The 17,711-nt window shown below is 38.6% G+C and overlaps 1 protein-coding gene across 4 annotated transcripts in view; it reads left to right on the forward strand.

Moving 5' to 3' along the window:
• The window catches only part of ANLN (anillin actin binding protein), a 47,552-nt gene that overhangs the window by 22,071 nt on the left and 7,770 nt on the right, over positions 1-17,711 (forward strand). Inside the window, exons 9-22 of one of the 4 annotated variants that reach the window (XM_036230482.1) lie at positions 838-948; positions 1,682-1,914; positions 2,623-2,768; positions 3,038-3,200; positions 3,848-3,983; positions 4,583-4,765; positions 6,284-6,410; positions 6,958-7,006; positions 7,098-7,154; positions 7,725-7,763; positions 8,028-8,049; positions 8,969-9,081; positions 10,312-10,365; positions 15,220-15,306. In XM_036230482.1, the coding sequence (XP_036086375.1) occupies positions 838-948; positions 1,682-1,914; positions 2,623-2,768; positions 3,038-3,200; positions 3,848-3,983; positions 4,583-4,765; positions 6,284-6,410; positions 6,958-7,006; positions 7,098-7,154; positions 7,725-7,763; positions 8,028-8,049; positions 8,969-9,081; positions 10,312-10,365; positions 15,220-15,306 (1,520 nt within the window). The remainder of the gene's footprint in view (positions 1-837; positions 949-1,681; positions 1,915-2,622; positions 2,769-3,037; positions 3,201-3,847; positions 3,984-4,582; positions 4,766-6,283; positions 6,411-6,957; positions 7,007-7,097; positions 7,155-7,724; positions 7,764-8,027; positions 8,050-8,968; positions 9,082-10,311; positions 10,366-15,219; positions 15,307-17,711) is intronic. The other 3 variants (XM_036230483.1, XM_016159792.2, XM_036230484.1) reach the window with 3 other exon arrangements.

The following is a 17,711-nucleotide window of genomic DNA, read 5'->3' on the forward strand; positions in this document are numbered from 1 at the left end:
AGTGTTCCGTGTACATTTCTGTCACCTCCTTGGTTAATTTATTCCTAAATATTTCATTCTTTTTGATACTATTATAAATAGAATTATTTTAAAAATTTCCTTTTCATATTGTTCATTGGTAGTGTGTATTCAGGCAACTAATTTTTGTGTTGATTTGGTATCCCGCATCTTTGCTGAATTTGTTTATTCTAACACTGTGTGTGTATGTGTGTGTGTGTGTTTGTGTGTGTGTAATATTTAGAGTTGTCTATTTAACAGAATGTCATCTGTAAACAAAAATAATTTTACCTCTTTTAAAATTGGAGTCCTTTTTTTTTTTCTTGCCTATTGCTCTGACTGGGACTTCCAAAGCTTTGTTGATTAGAAGTGGTGAGACTGGGTATCCTTGTCTTGTTTCTGATCTTAGAGGAGTATAATGTTAGCGTTGGGCTTCTTATATATGGCCTATATTATGTCAAGGTAGTTTCCTTCTATTACTAGTTTATTAAATGTTTTTATTGACACTTTTTTTAAAAAGTGAAAAACAGATTTTAGAATAGCATGTAGGTATGATCGTCTTCTGATAAAACAAAAGGATATGCACGTATGTACACATGGGGTCAATTGGAAGAACAAAAAACAACCTAGTAAGACAGATGCCCCTTTCTCTGGGTGTGGAGGAAGAGAGAGATGGGAAAGATAAGAGAGGGCAGGTGTTTGGGGGAATTCCCTGTACATTTCTAGATTTGAAATGCAATTTTATAATCAGAAAAAAAAGATACGGAAGACTCCTTCCTTAACTAAAAATATTCTAGGCTCTTACATATATTAATATGGTTTTTCTTGAGAACTTTTTAGGTTTCACTGAATGTGAAATGATGAAGTCTAGCCCTTTGAAAATAACATTGTTTTTAGAAGAGGAGAAGTCTTTAAAAGTAACATCAGACCCAAAGATTGAGCAACAGACAGGTTGGTTTTTCTTCTTTATTTTTTATTAACACCAGACACTTTTATGAGAAATAATATATCAGTGGAAGCACGTACTCAAATATACAGCGTTCTATATTTCTAAATGGCTCGTGATTTTAAAATGCTCTCTCCCTCTTTACTTTGCCTAAGAAACACCGTAGCTTCCACAGAGAGATAGTACAGTCATCTCAGGGTCACGGACCCCGTGAGAATCTTGTTGAGGCTGTTTGTTGCTCAGCCTTCCTTGGGGAAGGAGCTGTGCTGCCCGTCCATGCCTTGCGCATACTGTAGGGGGCGTTCGTGGCCCTTGAAGTGATTTGCGAATCCTGTGCCAAGTGATGCCGGCAAGTCGCTGTCGACTGCCCTGCGTAAGGGCAGCTCCACCAATAAGAAAGGTTATTTGAAAGGACATTTTTTTTTTTGCAAGTCTGAAGCTTTGGGCTGTTACCCTGCAATCTGAGTTTTTACTTTATATTTTTTCTTACACCCAAAGCATTGAATCAGCTTTTGAGAATTTTCACTTTAATTGCTTAGAAAATGGTATTGGAACTTTGAAAATTATTTGGCTTTTATATGTTAGTATATTTTATTTATTTCTTTTTATTTAGGAGGTGCTTTTTCTTATGGCCGTTTTTCCTATTTATTTAGTGAGCATACGAACGTTAGATCTCTGGGATCCCTTTAATTCTTAAAGGTCTGAATCACGGTTATTTACTCATGAAATATTTTTCAGAAGTGGTACGTGAAATTGAGATGAGCGTGGATGGCGACGACATCAATAGTTCACAAGTAATTAACGACATCTTCAGCGACGTCCTAGAGGCTGGGGAGCTCGATGTGGCGAGGAGCCAAGAGGAGGCGGATCAGGCAGGAGCAGAAAGCGAAGACCAGGAAGACGCGCTGAACATCTCCTCCATGTCTCTGCTCGCTCCATTGGCGCAGACAGTTGGCGTGGTGGGTCCAGAGGTGAGGAAGGACTCGACGCAAACGGCCCAGGACGCGCGGAGGCTGAGTGGCTCGGGGGTCTCCTTTTGTTTTATCGGGTGCATGGGGAGTTGGCACTCTGTTTAGCAGGGGCTTTTGCAAACCTGATAGTCTCTTCAAAGCAATCTTAAAATTCCTCAGTGGCTTCCTGTTGACCTTAGATAAAATGCAGACGGTGTCATGGCTTAACAGGCCAGACATTTGCGTTCGGATCCTGGCTCTGGCACTTCCTTATGTGTATTGGTCAGGTCGTTTAACCTTTTCTCCATGGATCCCTCGTCTGTCAAATGAGGTTAAAATAGTACTTACATCAAGGGATTGAAATGACTGTTAAAACGTATCAGTATCTTAGTATTTAGCACAGATAAATGACTAACATTTATGAGAGCTTGCTATATTCTTAGCTAGCACCCTAAATTGATAACTGCAGCTTTGTTTGGAAATCGATTCAATTAGAAATAATTTTGAAAAGGGTTACAAGTGTAGGTTTTAGCTTTCAACTTTTGCTTATTTATTCATGTACTTTTTAGGAACTTATTTTAGTTTGTCTTTTTTTTTCTGATGAGTCAGAGAACTTATTCTTTATTTTTTTCCGAATAATAGAGAAGAATTCCTTCGATTCTTCAGAATTTTGATTGAGGATCAGTGTAATCCGTAAAACCTACTAACGTCTGATGTGCTTCCCTGCAGAGTTTAGTTTCCTCGCCTAGACTGGAATTGAAGGACACCAGCATCAGTGATGAGAGTCCAAAACCAGGGAAATTCCAGAGACCCCGTGTCCCTCGGGCTGAGTCTGGTGACAGCATCGGCTCTGAAGATCGTGATCTTCTTTACAGGTGAGAACGTTTTGGGAAGGCATCCACTCACTAAGGGTCGTGGTGTAGATGGACGCGTTATTTACAATTATAGCATAATTAATAATTACCCTGTATAAAACTTTGGAATGACTTTTATCAGCCTCTCTTTCACCCAGTGGCATTTTCCCCATTCTGGTGAACTGTTCTGCTGACACATTTCAATATCAGTATCAAATTCTGCTGAAATGTTCAATAAAGGATGTCGCTTATTGCTGGATTTTTAATAGAGTATAACTTACTTCCTGCAGCATCGATGCATATAGGTCTCAAAGAATCAAAGAAGTAGATCGTCCTTCGATAAAGCAGGTGATTGTTCGGAAGGAAGACGTCACGTCAAAATTGCAGGGAAAAAAGAATGCTGAAGAGACGAATGCTTTGCCTCGTCAAGTTAACATCAAACAGAAAATGCAGGTGTGCACTTCTGTGGAAAGGGGGTTTGGACCGAGCTCCTTGAGGACAAGGGCCCACCTTTATTCGTCCCTGTGCCCTAAGTGACTGGAGCCGCGTCTGACACATAGGAGCTCAATAATTGCCCTTGAATTCAGTGTAATATGAGGAACATCCTCTTTCCTAGAAAAGTTGGAAGGAGCTTATTTGATATTGTTGGGTTGTTTATTCTTAAACATGTTTCTCATAACTGTCTTTAAAGTATAATTGTAAATTACATGATGGCGAACTGTGAAATTGGTTTTGCTCTTAGAGGTTCCTTTATGCTAAGGAAAACATTTAAAAAATTACAACATACATGTAATTTAAAGAAAAGGAATCAGATAATGTCTACGTCTCTACTTTGTTAGACATAGTCCCAATTATAATTTTAGTGAGTATGAGTTGAAAGTCTTTTCATAAGGAAGAATGTTGATAGTGCAATTTTTACAGCATATTAAATGATTTTGGTGCATAATCTAGAAACTTGAACAATGAAGCTATAACATTTTGACTTTACTCTCTGGAAATTTTGGAAGTTATCCAATTGGATTAGTTACAACTGAAGTTTAAGTAAAGTGAAAATGTTAATTAAAAAGTGAGTTTTTTCCTCTTCTCATTATTTTTGCCAGGAACTGAATAATGAAATAAATTTGCAGCAGACAGTGATCTATCAAGCTAGCCAGGCTCTTAACTGCTGTGTTGATGAAGAGCACGGAAAAGGGTCCCTGGAGGAAGCCGAAGCAGAAAGACTCCTTCTAATTGCAAGTACGTGCGACACACCTGAAATAATTCCAGCACAGTTTCAAACCAGGGAAAACGCATTTCATCTAGTTTATCCAGAAATCTAATTTTAGAGCAAAAGGCTTTTCCAGTCATCTGTTTCGGTTAGTCTGTTTTTTTATTTCTTACATGGTTCCTGACAATTCTACATGTCAAATAAGATGGAGTTTACATGAACAGGTGAAAGAAACTGGAATGCATTTGAGGGAATATAGTTGTAAAGAGTATGAATATGTTTGTACACACATATGTGTACACACACACACACTATCCCTGTACCTATCTATCTGCATATAGCTTGAAAAGTACATGAATTTTGGGGTGTGTGTGTGTGTGGTGATGGTTGACAGAGATTATACACACGAGAAAACTGACCAAAAGCGTAAGCACTGAATTATAAGGACTTGGTGAACAAATGAGCAATTAAGGTTTTCCCCAACTACCTACCACTGGTTTATATAAAAAAATGTTACTGATTTCGTCTTTGGTCTTAGGTACAGTTGTCACAGCAGCACATTTTCTTGAATTGGTCTCTTAGAAACAGTTACAGTTTTAATATTAACTTGCATATTTTTTTTATATAGCTGAGAAGAGAACACTTTTGCTCGATGATCTGAACAAGCTGAAGAATGAAGGGCCTCAGAGGAAGAATAAGGCTGGTCCCGCAACCCAAAGTGAATTTCTCCCATCCAAAGGATCAATTACTTTGTCAGAAATCCGCTTGCCTCTAAAAGCAGATTTTGTCTGCAGCACAGTTCAGAAACCAGGTATGGTGATTTCTGTTTGCATCACTTTTAGATCACGTTACGTTATGAACCTCACCTAGACCGAAGTTGTACAAATGCCAATGAGTAGAACACTCATAAAGATGCAAAAGTCTTATCTGGGCCCTCAGTTCCTTTTGTAGAGATACGTGTATAACGATAACCGAGGAGAAATTGCGTACATGGGCTTACGAGCCACACAATAACAGACATGGCTCTGATCTGAAAGTAAGGCCGGGTAAACGTAACTTTTAACATAAAATATTTTTCTAAGATGAGTTATCCTGACATAGAGGATCATTTGACTCTGATTTTGTTGTGGAAAGTATTGGGCTGTCTAAGAGAACTTATTTTACTTTATTTAAAATTCATCCCATTATAGTCATTTGTTCCATAAGTCCTGAGTTACTGGTTGTGGGAGTGAAGAGCATCACAATGGAGATACTTGTACTGAAATGTTATTTCCTTTGCCCCTCTAGATTGGATAATAAAATTTCCTAGACTATATATTCTAGGACATGGTCCATAGTGTAGTGGTTAGCACGTCTGCCTTACACGCAGAAAGTCCTGGGTTCGCACCCCAATGGAGCCACAATCCATGGTCTATGGCCATGCCACCCTGAACAAGCCCAATGTCTGATCTCAGAAGCTATGCAAGGTCGGGCCTGGTTAGTACTTGGATGGGAGACCACCTAGGAAGACCAGGTGCTGTAGGCATAAATAATAATAAAACAAACAAACAAAAAACTATGTATTCTAGCCAAAATCATGTAGAAGCAAAAGCAAAGTGGGTAAAGGAGACTAGGCACCAGGATCTGAGCACAAGGCGGGGTATTAATAGCAAGCTTAATATAATTAAAGTTTTATTAAGTTTTGGATAATTTTTTTTTTTTTGTTAAGATCTCTTTAAATTTTTCTATGGAACATTCTCTTTGAGGGAAAGGATGTGAGAAGTGAGTTTGAGGTGCAGGGAAAGTAAAGAATAGAGATCTTTAAAAGCTTGAGCATTGTGGTAGGAATAAGGTAGCCTAAGTTCTAATTCTTGCTATTGTCCCATTTTGGTGTGTGGGCAGAAATCTTTTGGTATGTTCTTTCAGATATGTGGTTATTTAATGACAAATAGTGAAGAAATAGTTGATGTTTTCATTAGAATTTATCTCTGAGTAACTTTCACTGAAATACAGTTTTTTAATCTCAGTTTTGAAATAACCTATAATTTATCTTTTTGAGGTATTTACTATTAGCTGAAGAATTAGGTATCAATAGGTAAAATTCAAAGTCAGCAGCAGTTGAGGAATTTGGAGTGAAGTCATTTTAATTCACATAATAGGAAAAGAACTTGATGATGCTTATTCCAGAATTACAACTGTCCGCTTATTTCTTACCTTTTCGTGATTTTAGAACATTTTAAATAAATTTTATATCGATCAGTTGCAGTATTTATTTCCTTGGTCTGTCAGAATGCTGTATCTGAGTCTGATTTTGCTTGTGCTTATTATATAATGTGATTACTTTTTGCAGATGCAGCAAATTACTATTTCTTAATTATACTAAAAGCAGGAGTTGAAAATCTGGTAGCCACACCATTAGCAAGTACTTCCAATTCTCTTAATGGGGATGCTCTGACATTCTCTACTACCTTCACTCTGTAAGTAAATGAGGCTTTCGATGACTCAAACACATTTTTTTTTAATAGTTAATGTAGTCTAAGCATGCAGATGGCATTAATCTTTGAAATGCAGTATGTTCATTCTTTTTATATGGAGAAGTAAACTCAGTTTTCAATTTGTTGGTTTAACTTTTATGTTTCTGATACTTCCTTCCATTGGGTAGCACCTTTCTTCCATGTGACTACAGGTGTTTAATGTTCTGAAGTGTTTAAAAATATATGTATATGTAAAATCTGGACCATAATTTCTTCACATATGCTTTAAATCTTAACATATTACATATTCAGTCTCAATGAAAAGACATTTATATTTAGTGTCACAGGTTTATTTTGAAATGAGTCAAAATACAGTTTTAAAAAATTACCTTTATTAAAGATTTTGAGTTGTAAAATACTGAGGAAAATATTTGTTTTGTATTGTAGGAAAAAATAGACAGTTTACCATTTTTTATGAAAAAATAGACAATTTATCATTTTTAATGGCAAACTTGATATTTTTCTTAGTTTTAATGCTTTATTTTTCTAGGCAAGATGTGTCCAATGACTTTGAAATAAATATTGAAGTTTACAGCTTGGTAAGCGGGTAAAGTTTCTAAAATAACTATTAGCATACCTTTCTTAAAGATATCCGATTTTAAGCTAATTATGCTTGGGATTTGTGTATAGGTGCAAAAGAAAGATCCATCAGTACTTGAAAAGAAGAAAAAGGCATACAAATCCAAGGTGAGAATGAAAGAAACCCAATGAAAACATTATAATCAGAAATAACATATCATTTTAAACTTATGTGCAATGTTGAGTGATTATCAAGTTTTTGGATCATTTTCATGCCCCAAATTTCAGTTACCGCAATTAATAGGTGCGAATACAGAAAGTAAACTTGCACTGAGTGATCATGTGCCTAAGTATAAGCTACGCGTACACTCAAGCTGGGTCTTTCTGTTTCCTGTCCGTTTACTGGACGGCCGACTTTCACTACCTCTTCAGACTTTTCTCAAGGGTTTCCACTGAACCCTTGTCTCTCACCAGCGCCCCGCAACTGGTACTGAGCAATGAGGTAGCAGGGTCAGAACCTCTCGCTTGGTCCCCGTCTTTCTTGGTCTTTGCTCTTTTGTCCTTTTCCTGGGTCAAAAAAGGAATGACAGTGTGGGTTAAGCCTTAATTGAGGACTCAATTATGATACATTCATATTTAAGAATTATTTTCTATGTGAGAGTATCTCAAGGTTGGTTATTTTTAAGCTCTGAATTATAATATTTCATAGGAAATGTACTAAGTTATCTTTTCTTTTAGGCTATTACTCCAAAGCGACTTCTCACATCTATAACCACAGTAAGTAGAATGTTTTAAAAACTGGGCTTCCTTGAGAGATCTTTACTGTACACATATGATTGTAAATTGGTTAATAACCATTTCTAAACCCTTAGCACTCTGGAAATCTTTAAAATATACTAATGGAGGGAAAATCTCTGGTTTATGTAGATAAAATAATGTTTTCTGAAGTGTAGTTCTTGCAGTAGTAGAGTTTTGTATTTGGTATTTAAATCTGTGCATCAGTAAAGAAAATAACTTGTGTTTCTTTACACTTTCTTTTAGAAAAGTGCCCTTCATTCTTCAGGTGAGTGGATCTGAAACCATTCGAATCACTGGAATAAGGGAAAGAACTAAGCAGTTGCAGACTTAAACGTGTAGCCATCTTGACTTAGGAGTGTTTAGCTTAGTCGTCTTCGAATAGCATTTCGTATATGGTTTTCAGTAACATGTAAGACTACCGGCCAGCCTAGCATGCCGTCTGGTTGCACCTTCGTCCCAAACCACCACAGGCTAGCCGTCGTGACATCGTCAGGCGCTCGCAGGAGTGACACGTGAGGTACCTCGTCACTTGACAGCAGCAGCGGATAGCGTCACTCTTCACTGTAGCGTCTTCTGTTCTGTAGGTTTGTTGTGTGCCGGCCACACTGTGGAGTTGACTTCTTTTAACTTTGCTGAGCATTCCTGGCCTCGGAGCGTGTCAGGAAAGCAACTTTCTGTTCACTGGGAACTGGGGTGCCAGGAAGGTCCCTTTGTAGAACGGCTTTAGGCCTGTTTTCCGAAGGGGATTATTAGTGTGGAGCTGGTTTTATTCACCTCCTTTGGACTTTTGGTCTCTTCTTGGTACAGGAGAATGATGAGGAACGGCTGTGTGTAGTTCAGTCTCTGCTGCTCATTACGCCATCTTAGACCACTGCCGTGACGTCCTCTCTCCTCACTTATAGGAACATTGCATTCTGTGTACACATTTTTAGGTTGTGCACCTTCAACAACCTGTCCATCCCAAATGTTAAGGAGTGGCTGTACTTCACTTTAGTTAAAGATAAAATACTTGACGGTTTTCTTTCATGAAGAAACTCGATGTTTCCCCCCATACGTGGAAACTGGAGGAGGATGAGGCTGTTTTCTCTGCGGTAGCTCCGTCCGGGGCAGGGTGAGGGACTTATCAATCACGCTGACAGCGCGCTGGGAAGTGAGCTCCGTGGCCCCCTCCCTCTCCCCCGCAGGTACGGCCAGCCCGGCCGGGCTCAGCCACGTGCGCACCAGCAACTTCGCCCTGGTCGGGTCTCACACACTGTCGCTGTCGTCCGTAGGAAACACTAAATTTGCTCTGGACAAGGTAATCCAAATCTATTTATTTATTTTTAGAAAACTTAGGTCAGTGGAAATGCCCCAGTAGTACTTTCAAGGATTTGAAATTTGGGGCCGAAAATGTGTGTTCTTAGAATTGTACATTTTAACTAGGTGTGGGTTTACCTATGTGGTATGTGTTTTTGATGTCGGAGGCATTTCTGCCGTGTATTTTAATAGTTAAATCTTGAAAGCAGTGTATGCTGCTTTATTCTAAATGTCAGTTCTGACCACATAACTGTTATTTCTTTTTATTAATTTATTTTTCAATTACAGTTGACATACGATGTTATATTAGTTCCATGTGTGTAACATGGTGATTAGACATTTATATAACTTACAAAGTGATCACCCTGATAAGTCTATACAGAGTTATTACGATATTATTGACTATATTCCCTATGATATACTTTACATCCCAATGACTCTTTTTATAACTGGAAGTATTACTTCTTGCATGTAGATATTAAGCTTGCAGTTTTAAACATAGTCACTTGTCCTTTTGAACCAATATTTTGAAATGAGTTGTATTTTATAAATTTAGTTTTGACAAGATAGAGAAAGATAAGCTAATTTCTTAGAAAAGTACTCATGAATCTAAGGGCTCTCCTTCCCACACTTTCCCTCGTTTAAAGCTTTAACATTCAGATCTGCATAATATCACTATAGGGTGGTTTTTCATCATAATGGGATGTAACTAAATTTTCAATAGCTAACAAGACCATTTTAAGCAGTGAGAGCCAGAGGCAAACTTTAGTCGTTGCGTTGACTCCTGCTTTATAAGACAGAGGTATATTTAAGTATGACAAGATTTTTGTAGTCAGAATATAGAGATGAAGAAGTAGAAAAATTAGGAGGCCTGGTTTCTAATGTTTGCCCTGCTAGTAATTTCCTCTTTAACATTAAACAAAGCCACTTCATTTCGCTGGGATATTGTTTTCTGAGTATGAAATATTAGGTTACATGAAAACAGTCTAACTTTAAAATTCCATGGAACATGGGATTTTTTCTTATCGTTGATAGAGAAAAACAGACTATATATGAAATTTTGATTATCGTTAATGCATAAATGTATTTTAACATGCTAATTTAGAAAAATTCATGTACTTTTTTTTTTTAAATGATTCAACTAGTTTAACAAATTGAGTGATGCTGGGTTTTTTTTTTTGTTTGTTTTTTTGTTTTTTTTTTTGTGTGTCTTTCATTTTGTCTGTCTTAGATAAATTATGATGTAAGAGAGCGAGAGCTACTGAGCTATTTCTTCCAGGAAAAGGTTGCCGTATTTTCTTTGCTTAAAACTAACGAGCTTAAAAGATCTATCCTTAAATTTTGGCCCATATGTTTTCATTTCACTAACCACTCTTGTAAATCTTCATTTTGAATTTTTCTTTCTTTAGACTCTTGTAGTTGGGCATCTTTACTTTGTTCATGCATGTTTGGTATTTGGGCTTTTCTCCTATGTTCGTCTTTCATGTTATAATTCTTTAAGATTCTATATCACTTGCACATTGATTTTCTGGGTACTAAAATGCCAAATTACAACTATGTCTAAAACTAAAATTTATTCAAAATTGTTTAACTCCCATGTATCGAAAGAGCTACTGGTGATGTTTTCAGTAGAAAACTTTTTTGGTCTCAATTGTCTAATAAGCATATTGCTATGTAGACAATGCTTTGTTAATTTTTAAATTAAAATGCATTTAAAATCGTACTAAATGAAATCATGTAGTAAAGTTTTTTTAAAAGGATTTTTTAATATCCTTGTGAAGATCAGTTGTAAGTATTTTGTGGGTATACAGAAATGGTAATTTACAAAATGCTACATGGTACTATTTTATTTTAAATTATTAAAACAAAACTTGCAAATTAGATAAACAGAAACCGGAGTAGGTAGTTCTGTGAACTGTGTTCCTTACTTGTTGTCTGTCATGTAGCCAATTTCTACATATGCCAGGGATTTCATTAATCTCTAAAATGAAAGCGATTACAGTTTTGTTGAGCATATGTTAACTATAAATTGTTTGCTCTTTTGAAATTTTTTGGCTGCCATTTTAATTCAAAATGTCACATTAAAAATAAATTATGATATTTCTATTCTCTTAATTCTTTTGAAATTATAACTTACATAGCCAACTACATGATTGAGTGCAAAATCAAATCTCTCAATTTGATTGGTTGTTATCTAATACTTTAAAGTCTCTTTCTGAGTCGAATACAATTTAGATGTAAAACTTGTCCCAAATGTGCTTTTGTGAGTGGCAGGGGGGAAGCAAAGTATTTGTTCCAATATTTTGTAGTTGATATAAGGAGAATATTTAAAATAGGTTCAGATGTCCTTTAAATTGGTGGTAAAAATGGAAGACTTTGAGAGAGTAAACAAGTCTCCCGAATCTTACCATCTCCCCGGGTAACCCTGGTACAGGGAGCCTTTGCTTATTTTCCTGGTGCCTGGACCAATGAAGCTCCGGTCACAAGGATTATCGCTGAGATCTTCAGAATGGAATGTCTTTTGAGGTTAACCCAGACTCTGCTCTGCTGTTTTAAGACACCACGGACAGCAGATTGCCTTGTCATTTTAGGTTTATAGAGAGCCGATGTAAAGACTGGCGTCCTGGAATTTAAGTTATGAGTCACAATGAGTTGCAGACTCTCAAATCTTTTCTTCGAATAGAGAATCCAGAGTAGTCCTAGGTTTTACTATGTGTTTATGGACAGAGGAAGAAGGGCATCCCACAGCTCATCTTCTGACTTAAAGAAACCTCACAGGTATTTCTACTTCCAGGATATAGAGACGTCAATTTAAATGGTATCAGGGCAAACAATTATGAAGTGAAACGAGTAGCACTGTAGAATTTCGAGGTCATAGGAAGAGTGGTTAGGGGTCCGGTATGCTCAAAGCTGTCCTGGTTTATGCCTGGCACAATTATTCACAGGATCCCCTAGTGTATAAAAAACTCCAGTCACCCTGGGTACAGGTGACATTTCACAGCTCTTAACAATAATCTTTGAGGTGCAGCTATCCCAAAAGACCCTTTCGTTAAACAGAAAACAGAGTAGGTTCACACGTAGCCACACTCAGCAGTGGCAGCAACATCGCCTCTTCTGTGAATGTTCTCAACTCACTTTATCAGGACCAGCTTCCCACCAAGAGTATCGTCTACCTGTTGCAGCTGTAGGGTGGAAGGGAACATTTTCTTCTCATCTTTCTGATATTCTTTTTTACTAGCAGCATTCTTTGAGCTAAAGAGTGAATTCTATTAATTAGCATTGGGAGCCCAAGGAACTTAAAACTGACAGTATGGAAAAGGAAAAGCAGGAGCATTTATGATAAATGATGGTAATGAGGCATCTGATGCTTTGATTCTGCATTATGACGCCTCTTAAATTCAGAAACTTGGAGGTTTGTATCATGGAATCAGTCTATTGAAACCTATATTTTTTGGCCAAGAGTTCTTCCTTTAACTTATCTTTATTGTATTGGAAGATTAAATTTTTTGAAACTGATTTTACAGTACAAAGATTTTTAGATTTAGACTGAAATAAGATCATTCCTTTTCGCTGGGCAGCAGGAATGACAGACAGTAATGTCGTTCTTTTTGTCTTGACCCAGAAGCAACATCACTTTAAATATATGTATATTGCCATTTTACTCTAATGCTGCATCCTTTCCAGCTGAATTTTTTCTTACTGTTTGTTGTAATCTTTAATTCTATTTTGAAATCATTTAAAATTATCATACACTTAAGCAGCTTTTATAATTTAAAAGATACTTTTGACATGCAGTGTCTTCACTATGAATATGTTGATAAGAATGATTTATTTAAAAGTATATGAATTTTTTTAAATTTTATTTTTAAAAATATTTAAAAAATTTATTGGGGTAACATTGGTTGATAACACTGTATAAATTTCAGGTGTACAACTTCATAATGTGTACTCTATTGTATGAATGTTTTCGATGCTAGATAGAAGGCATGATTTTATTTGGAAGAAAATAAAATCAGTCCCCCAAACTTTCAACTAGTCAGCGCAACAGAATCTCAACTTAAGCACTTCATTTTTGTTTTGTCTGTTTATGTTTCATGTATTTTAAAATTATTCTATTGGGTGCATATGATATCTTCTTGATGAATTGTTCACTTTATTTCTGATAATCTTTTTTATCTTAATGTCTATTTTGTCTGGTATTAATAGCTACAACAGCTTTCTTATGATTAGTGTTTATATGTTATATCTTTTCTATCCTTTATTCTCAATCTGTTTGTGTCCATATATGTCAAATCTGTGTATAAACAAATTTTGTTATTCACTCTATTAGTCTTTCGTCTTTTCGTTGGAGTGTTTAGGCCGTTTATATTTAATGCAATATTAATATAGTTGGGTATAGACCACTACAAGAGCAGACAGACTTACAGCCCACAGGTTAAATATGGCTCGTGGCCCGTTTGTTTGTTTGTTTGTTTGTTTGGCTTTTTAAATTGCTCCCAGAAACCATCATTCTACCTTCTGTTTTTATGAGTTTAGCTACTTTAGATATATCTTACAAGTGGAGTCACGCACTAATTGTTCTTCTGTGACTGGCTTATTTCTCTTAGTATAGTGTCTTCCACGTTTATTTATGTTGTAGCATTTGACAAAATTTCCTTCCTTTTTTAATGGCTGAATAATTTTTTTTTTGTATGTACATACCACATATTCTTATTTTTTTCAATAGGATAAGACCGGGTATTTATTTGGCTACGCAGTGTTTTTTAAGCAAACATTTATTAAATCCCTGATTATTATTTGGCGGAAGGATATAGGAACTGACATGAAAAACGACACAATAGTTGACCTCAAGGATCAGAAGTTTCAGGCTGTGGGTCAGGACACATAGAGGAGGTACACAGGGGAGCCTCAGAGACTAAAAGACAAACTTCAGACTCTGAGAACAGGATCTGGGTGGCCCAGGGTAGTTTTTATATTCGAAGTGAGAAGAAAGGAGACTATACCACGTTTTCTTTATCCATTCATATGTTGATGGACATTTAGGTTGTTTTCACCTCTTGGCTAGTGTGAAAAATGCTACAGTGAGCATGGGGGTACAAATATGTCTTTAAGAATCTGATTTCAATTTTTTTGGATACATTTCCAGAAGTGGGATAGTTTAATTATATGGTGGTTTTACCTTTAATTTTTTGAGGAACCTACGCACTGAAAAGTTTTTAACTTCAATGAAGTCTAATTTATCAATTTTTTTTTTTTTGTTTCATTGCTCACGCTTTTGGTACATCCAGAAGCCAAATGTCAAATTGTCAAATCCATGATCATCAAAGATTAACCCTTGGTTTCTTCTAAGAGTTTTATGGTTTTAGGTCTCATATTTAGATTACTGATCCATTTTGAGTTAATTTTTGTATATGCTATGAGGTTGGGGTTCATCTTTACTCTTTTGCATGTGATTGTTCAGTTTCTCAGCACTATTTGCTGAAAAGATTGCTCTTCCCTCATTGAATGAATGGTCTTGGTACCCTGCCGAAAATCAATTGGCCATGCATGTGTTGGTTTATTTATGGACTCTCAAGTCTATTCCTGTGGTCTATACATCTATCCTTAATGCCAGTACCACACTATTTTGATTACTGTAGCTTTGGATTAAGTTCTGAAATTGGGAAGTGCGATTCTTCCAACTTTGATTTTCTTTTTCGGGACTATTTTGGTTGGTTGGGGCCTCTTGCAATCGCATGCGAATCTGAAGATCAACTTTTTAATTCTGCAGTTCACTGTTATTTATTACCGAGTACTGTTGTATTGTATTACTATTTCAGTTTGTTTATCCAGTCTTCTTTGGAATATATTCTGTTAATGGAGAGTGGATAAGCTCTATAGTCTCATATTAAATCTGGGTTTCCTTTATCATGTTAACTCGAGACTTAGGGTTTTGTTTTCATCAAGCCCTACCTTGAATGAATGTGTTCTTTGAAAGCATTTATTGCTAAGGAACCACTGGCTCATCAGCCACCTATTTTATAGTCTAGCTTTAGAAAATATTGTGTTTTTAAGATGTAACATGTTCTATTTATGATTGACAGATTTTTTCAAGAAAAATCACTCTTTGAAACTGTTTTGCAACCATTTTTCTTCGCAGGTGCCCTTTTTATCTCCCCTGGAAGGTCATATTTATTTAAAAATAAAATGTCAAGTAAATTCAAGTGTTGAAGAAAGAGGTTTTCTAGTAAGTAATCTATATGTAATTTCTCTTTTCCTTTTTGTGAAGTATAGACTTGATTTCCTGCAGGAATGAAAGTCCATGTGGTTAAATGATAAATGGTTCAGTGAAGATTTGTTGCATGTCTACTCTATGTCAGTTACCGTTCTGGCACTGGAATGTGGTAGGGCACAAAAAGTAATCCCCCCACCGAGGAGCTTTAGGTTTAGTAGGGAGAAATACAGGTGAGCAGGTAAGTACACGCAGAACCGCGATAGGAGGACGCAGAGAGCACGCAGGTGTTAACAAATGGATGGGAGGCCAGCCCTCGGGTATGGGCAGGGAGGCTTATGGGAAGCTGCTGGAAGAAGTAACCTGCGAGCTGCCAGCCGAGTCAGTTAGCCAGAGGGAGAGAGCGGGAGGCGGCTTCAGGTGAGGGAGGAGAAAGCGCAGTGGCCGGAGGAAAGGGTGACTGTTCAGGCAGTGGCCGGCTTCCCAGGGCAGCTGGGCCCGGAATGTGGGCGTGCGTGGGGGCGGGGCGGCGAGGAGGGTGATGGGGGGGGGGGTGGGGAGCGCGATCCGGGGAAATGGGGCCTTTGGAAGAATTTGGGCTTTATCCTGAAACCAGGGGGCATTCTTGTAGGATTTTAAGCATAGGAATGACATCACATGTGGGGGCGGCCTGGCCGGCATGGGGAAGGCGGGTCGGACGGCGCCCCGAGCTGCTCTGTGAGCGGCGATGGGGACGGGCGGCCGGGGCGGAGGGCCAGCGGAAGTCGGGCCGCCATCCTGACCCCTGCCCCGCACCGCTTTCGGGCGGCAGCGATGCCACTGAGAGAAGGTGGCCGGGAGGAGGGAGGGTGCGTGTTTCCCCAAAGGTTTTCTGGTGGAGACGCAGCCGTGCGGGCGGGGTTTGCGGTGAGCGCCCGCGTGTATCCGCGTCTAGGCTCCGCCCTCAGCGTGCTTTACCGCGTCTGCTGCCCTCCCTCTGCCCATTGCCGAAGGCATCACAGTTCGGGAGAATTTCAGAGAGTGTCGGAGACGTTAGCATGTTCTCCTGAATCTTAAGTGTGTATCCCCTGGGCTTTGACACACGCATCCCAAGTTTTCGTTATGATATAGACCATTACCCCAGAAAGGTCCCTCCTGCTCCTTGCCAACCAATCCCTACCCCAGGCAGGAGGTTTTAATGCGTTTAGTCTTAGACAATTTGCATTTTAGGAGCCTAGAGACATGTTTCAGAGATCGGGTGTGGAGCTAAGGTAGGCATTCTAGTTGAGGTGAAGACTTGTCCACCTGCAGCAGAGGTAGTGCCCGGAGGGCAGGGGGAGCTTGGGGGAGCAGACCCAGGAGGAAGCTGAGGCTGACGCCCCAGAGGGAGGAGGAGGAGCTCTCACAGGAGACTGTGGCAGTGGGGGACAGCGGGGGATTTTGTGTCATGGTTGCCTAGGGGAGACAGAGCCTGAAGGAGGGGGTGGTCAGGCTAGAGGGGGGCGGACTTATTTACTAGAAAGCTGGTCTTTCTGGTCTTGCTGGGAGTAGAAGCCTGATTGCAAATGGTGATGAGGGAGCAAAGGGGAGGGATGAGGGTGTGAGCCGCTCTGAAACAAAGTTTGGCTGCACAGGGTTAAATAGTGTGGCACTTGCCCAGATGTGTAGGGTGAGGAGAGGATTTTGCTGACATTTTATTGGGATTGGAGAGACAGGAGAGTCTTTCAAAACAAATGAGTGGGCAGCTTCACATAGGGCCAGAGACGTTGCGGGTAGAGGCAGTGGAAACCGCACTGGCGTTAAGGGATAACGTGGAGCAAGGTCAAGAGGGTGGGAAGAGATCAGACCCAAGCCACTGTCCATGGGGCTGATCTTACACAGAATCCTACTTTTTCCATTGTCGGAGGAGAAAGGCGTGTGTGTAGAATACATAGGCGACTAAGGGCCTGGTGTGAGGAGTAGAGAAAATCCAGTAGCTTCCGTGTCTTTTCTGAAACAAGAATTTGAAGAAGACACGTCAGTTTGCCAGTGCTGTCAGAGGGTGCAGAGACAGGAGCTGGATTGTACAGAAAGCCCTGCGGCCGAGGGGCCTGTCAGTCTGACTTCCTCATTAGCTTTCTCGTCCTGTAAATCCAGCAGGTGGCACTAGATGTTCTCGGAAAAGTGTTTTTATAAATTCCTGATTTGAAGGCAGTGTTTTACCTACTGACCTTTGTTTTTAATGTAAATATTTTCATGTTTTACTATAGACACCTTTAGCAACAGGTGGACTCTGTTATGGCAGCTAGTTCCTTTGCATATAATGTCCGAGCTATTTGATTTTAGAGCTGGGCTCTAACTAATTTAGAGTCACATCTCTTCAGGTTTACTCTGTCTTGACTCCCATAGCCTGTTCTCATCACATCCTCATTTGTAGAAGTGTAAGAAATTGCTCAGAACTC

Source organism: Rousettus aegyptiacus, unplaced genomic scaffold (genome assembly GCF_014176215.1).
Source record: "Rousettus aegyptiacus isolate mRouAeg1 unplaced genomic scaffold, mRouAeg1.p scaffold_m13_p_13, whole genome shotgun sequence".
Classification (NCBI taxonomy): Eukaryota; Metazoa; Chordata; class Mammalia; order Chiroptera; family Pteropodidae; genus Rousettus; species Rousettus aegyptiacus.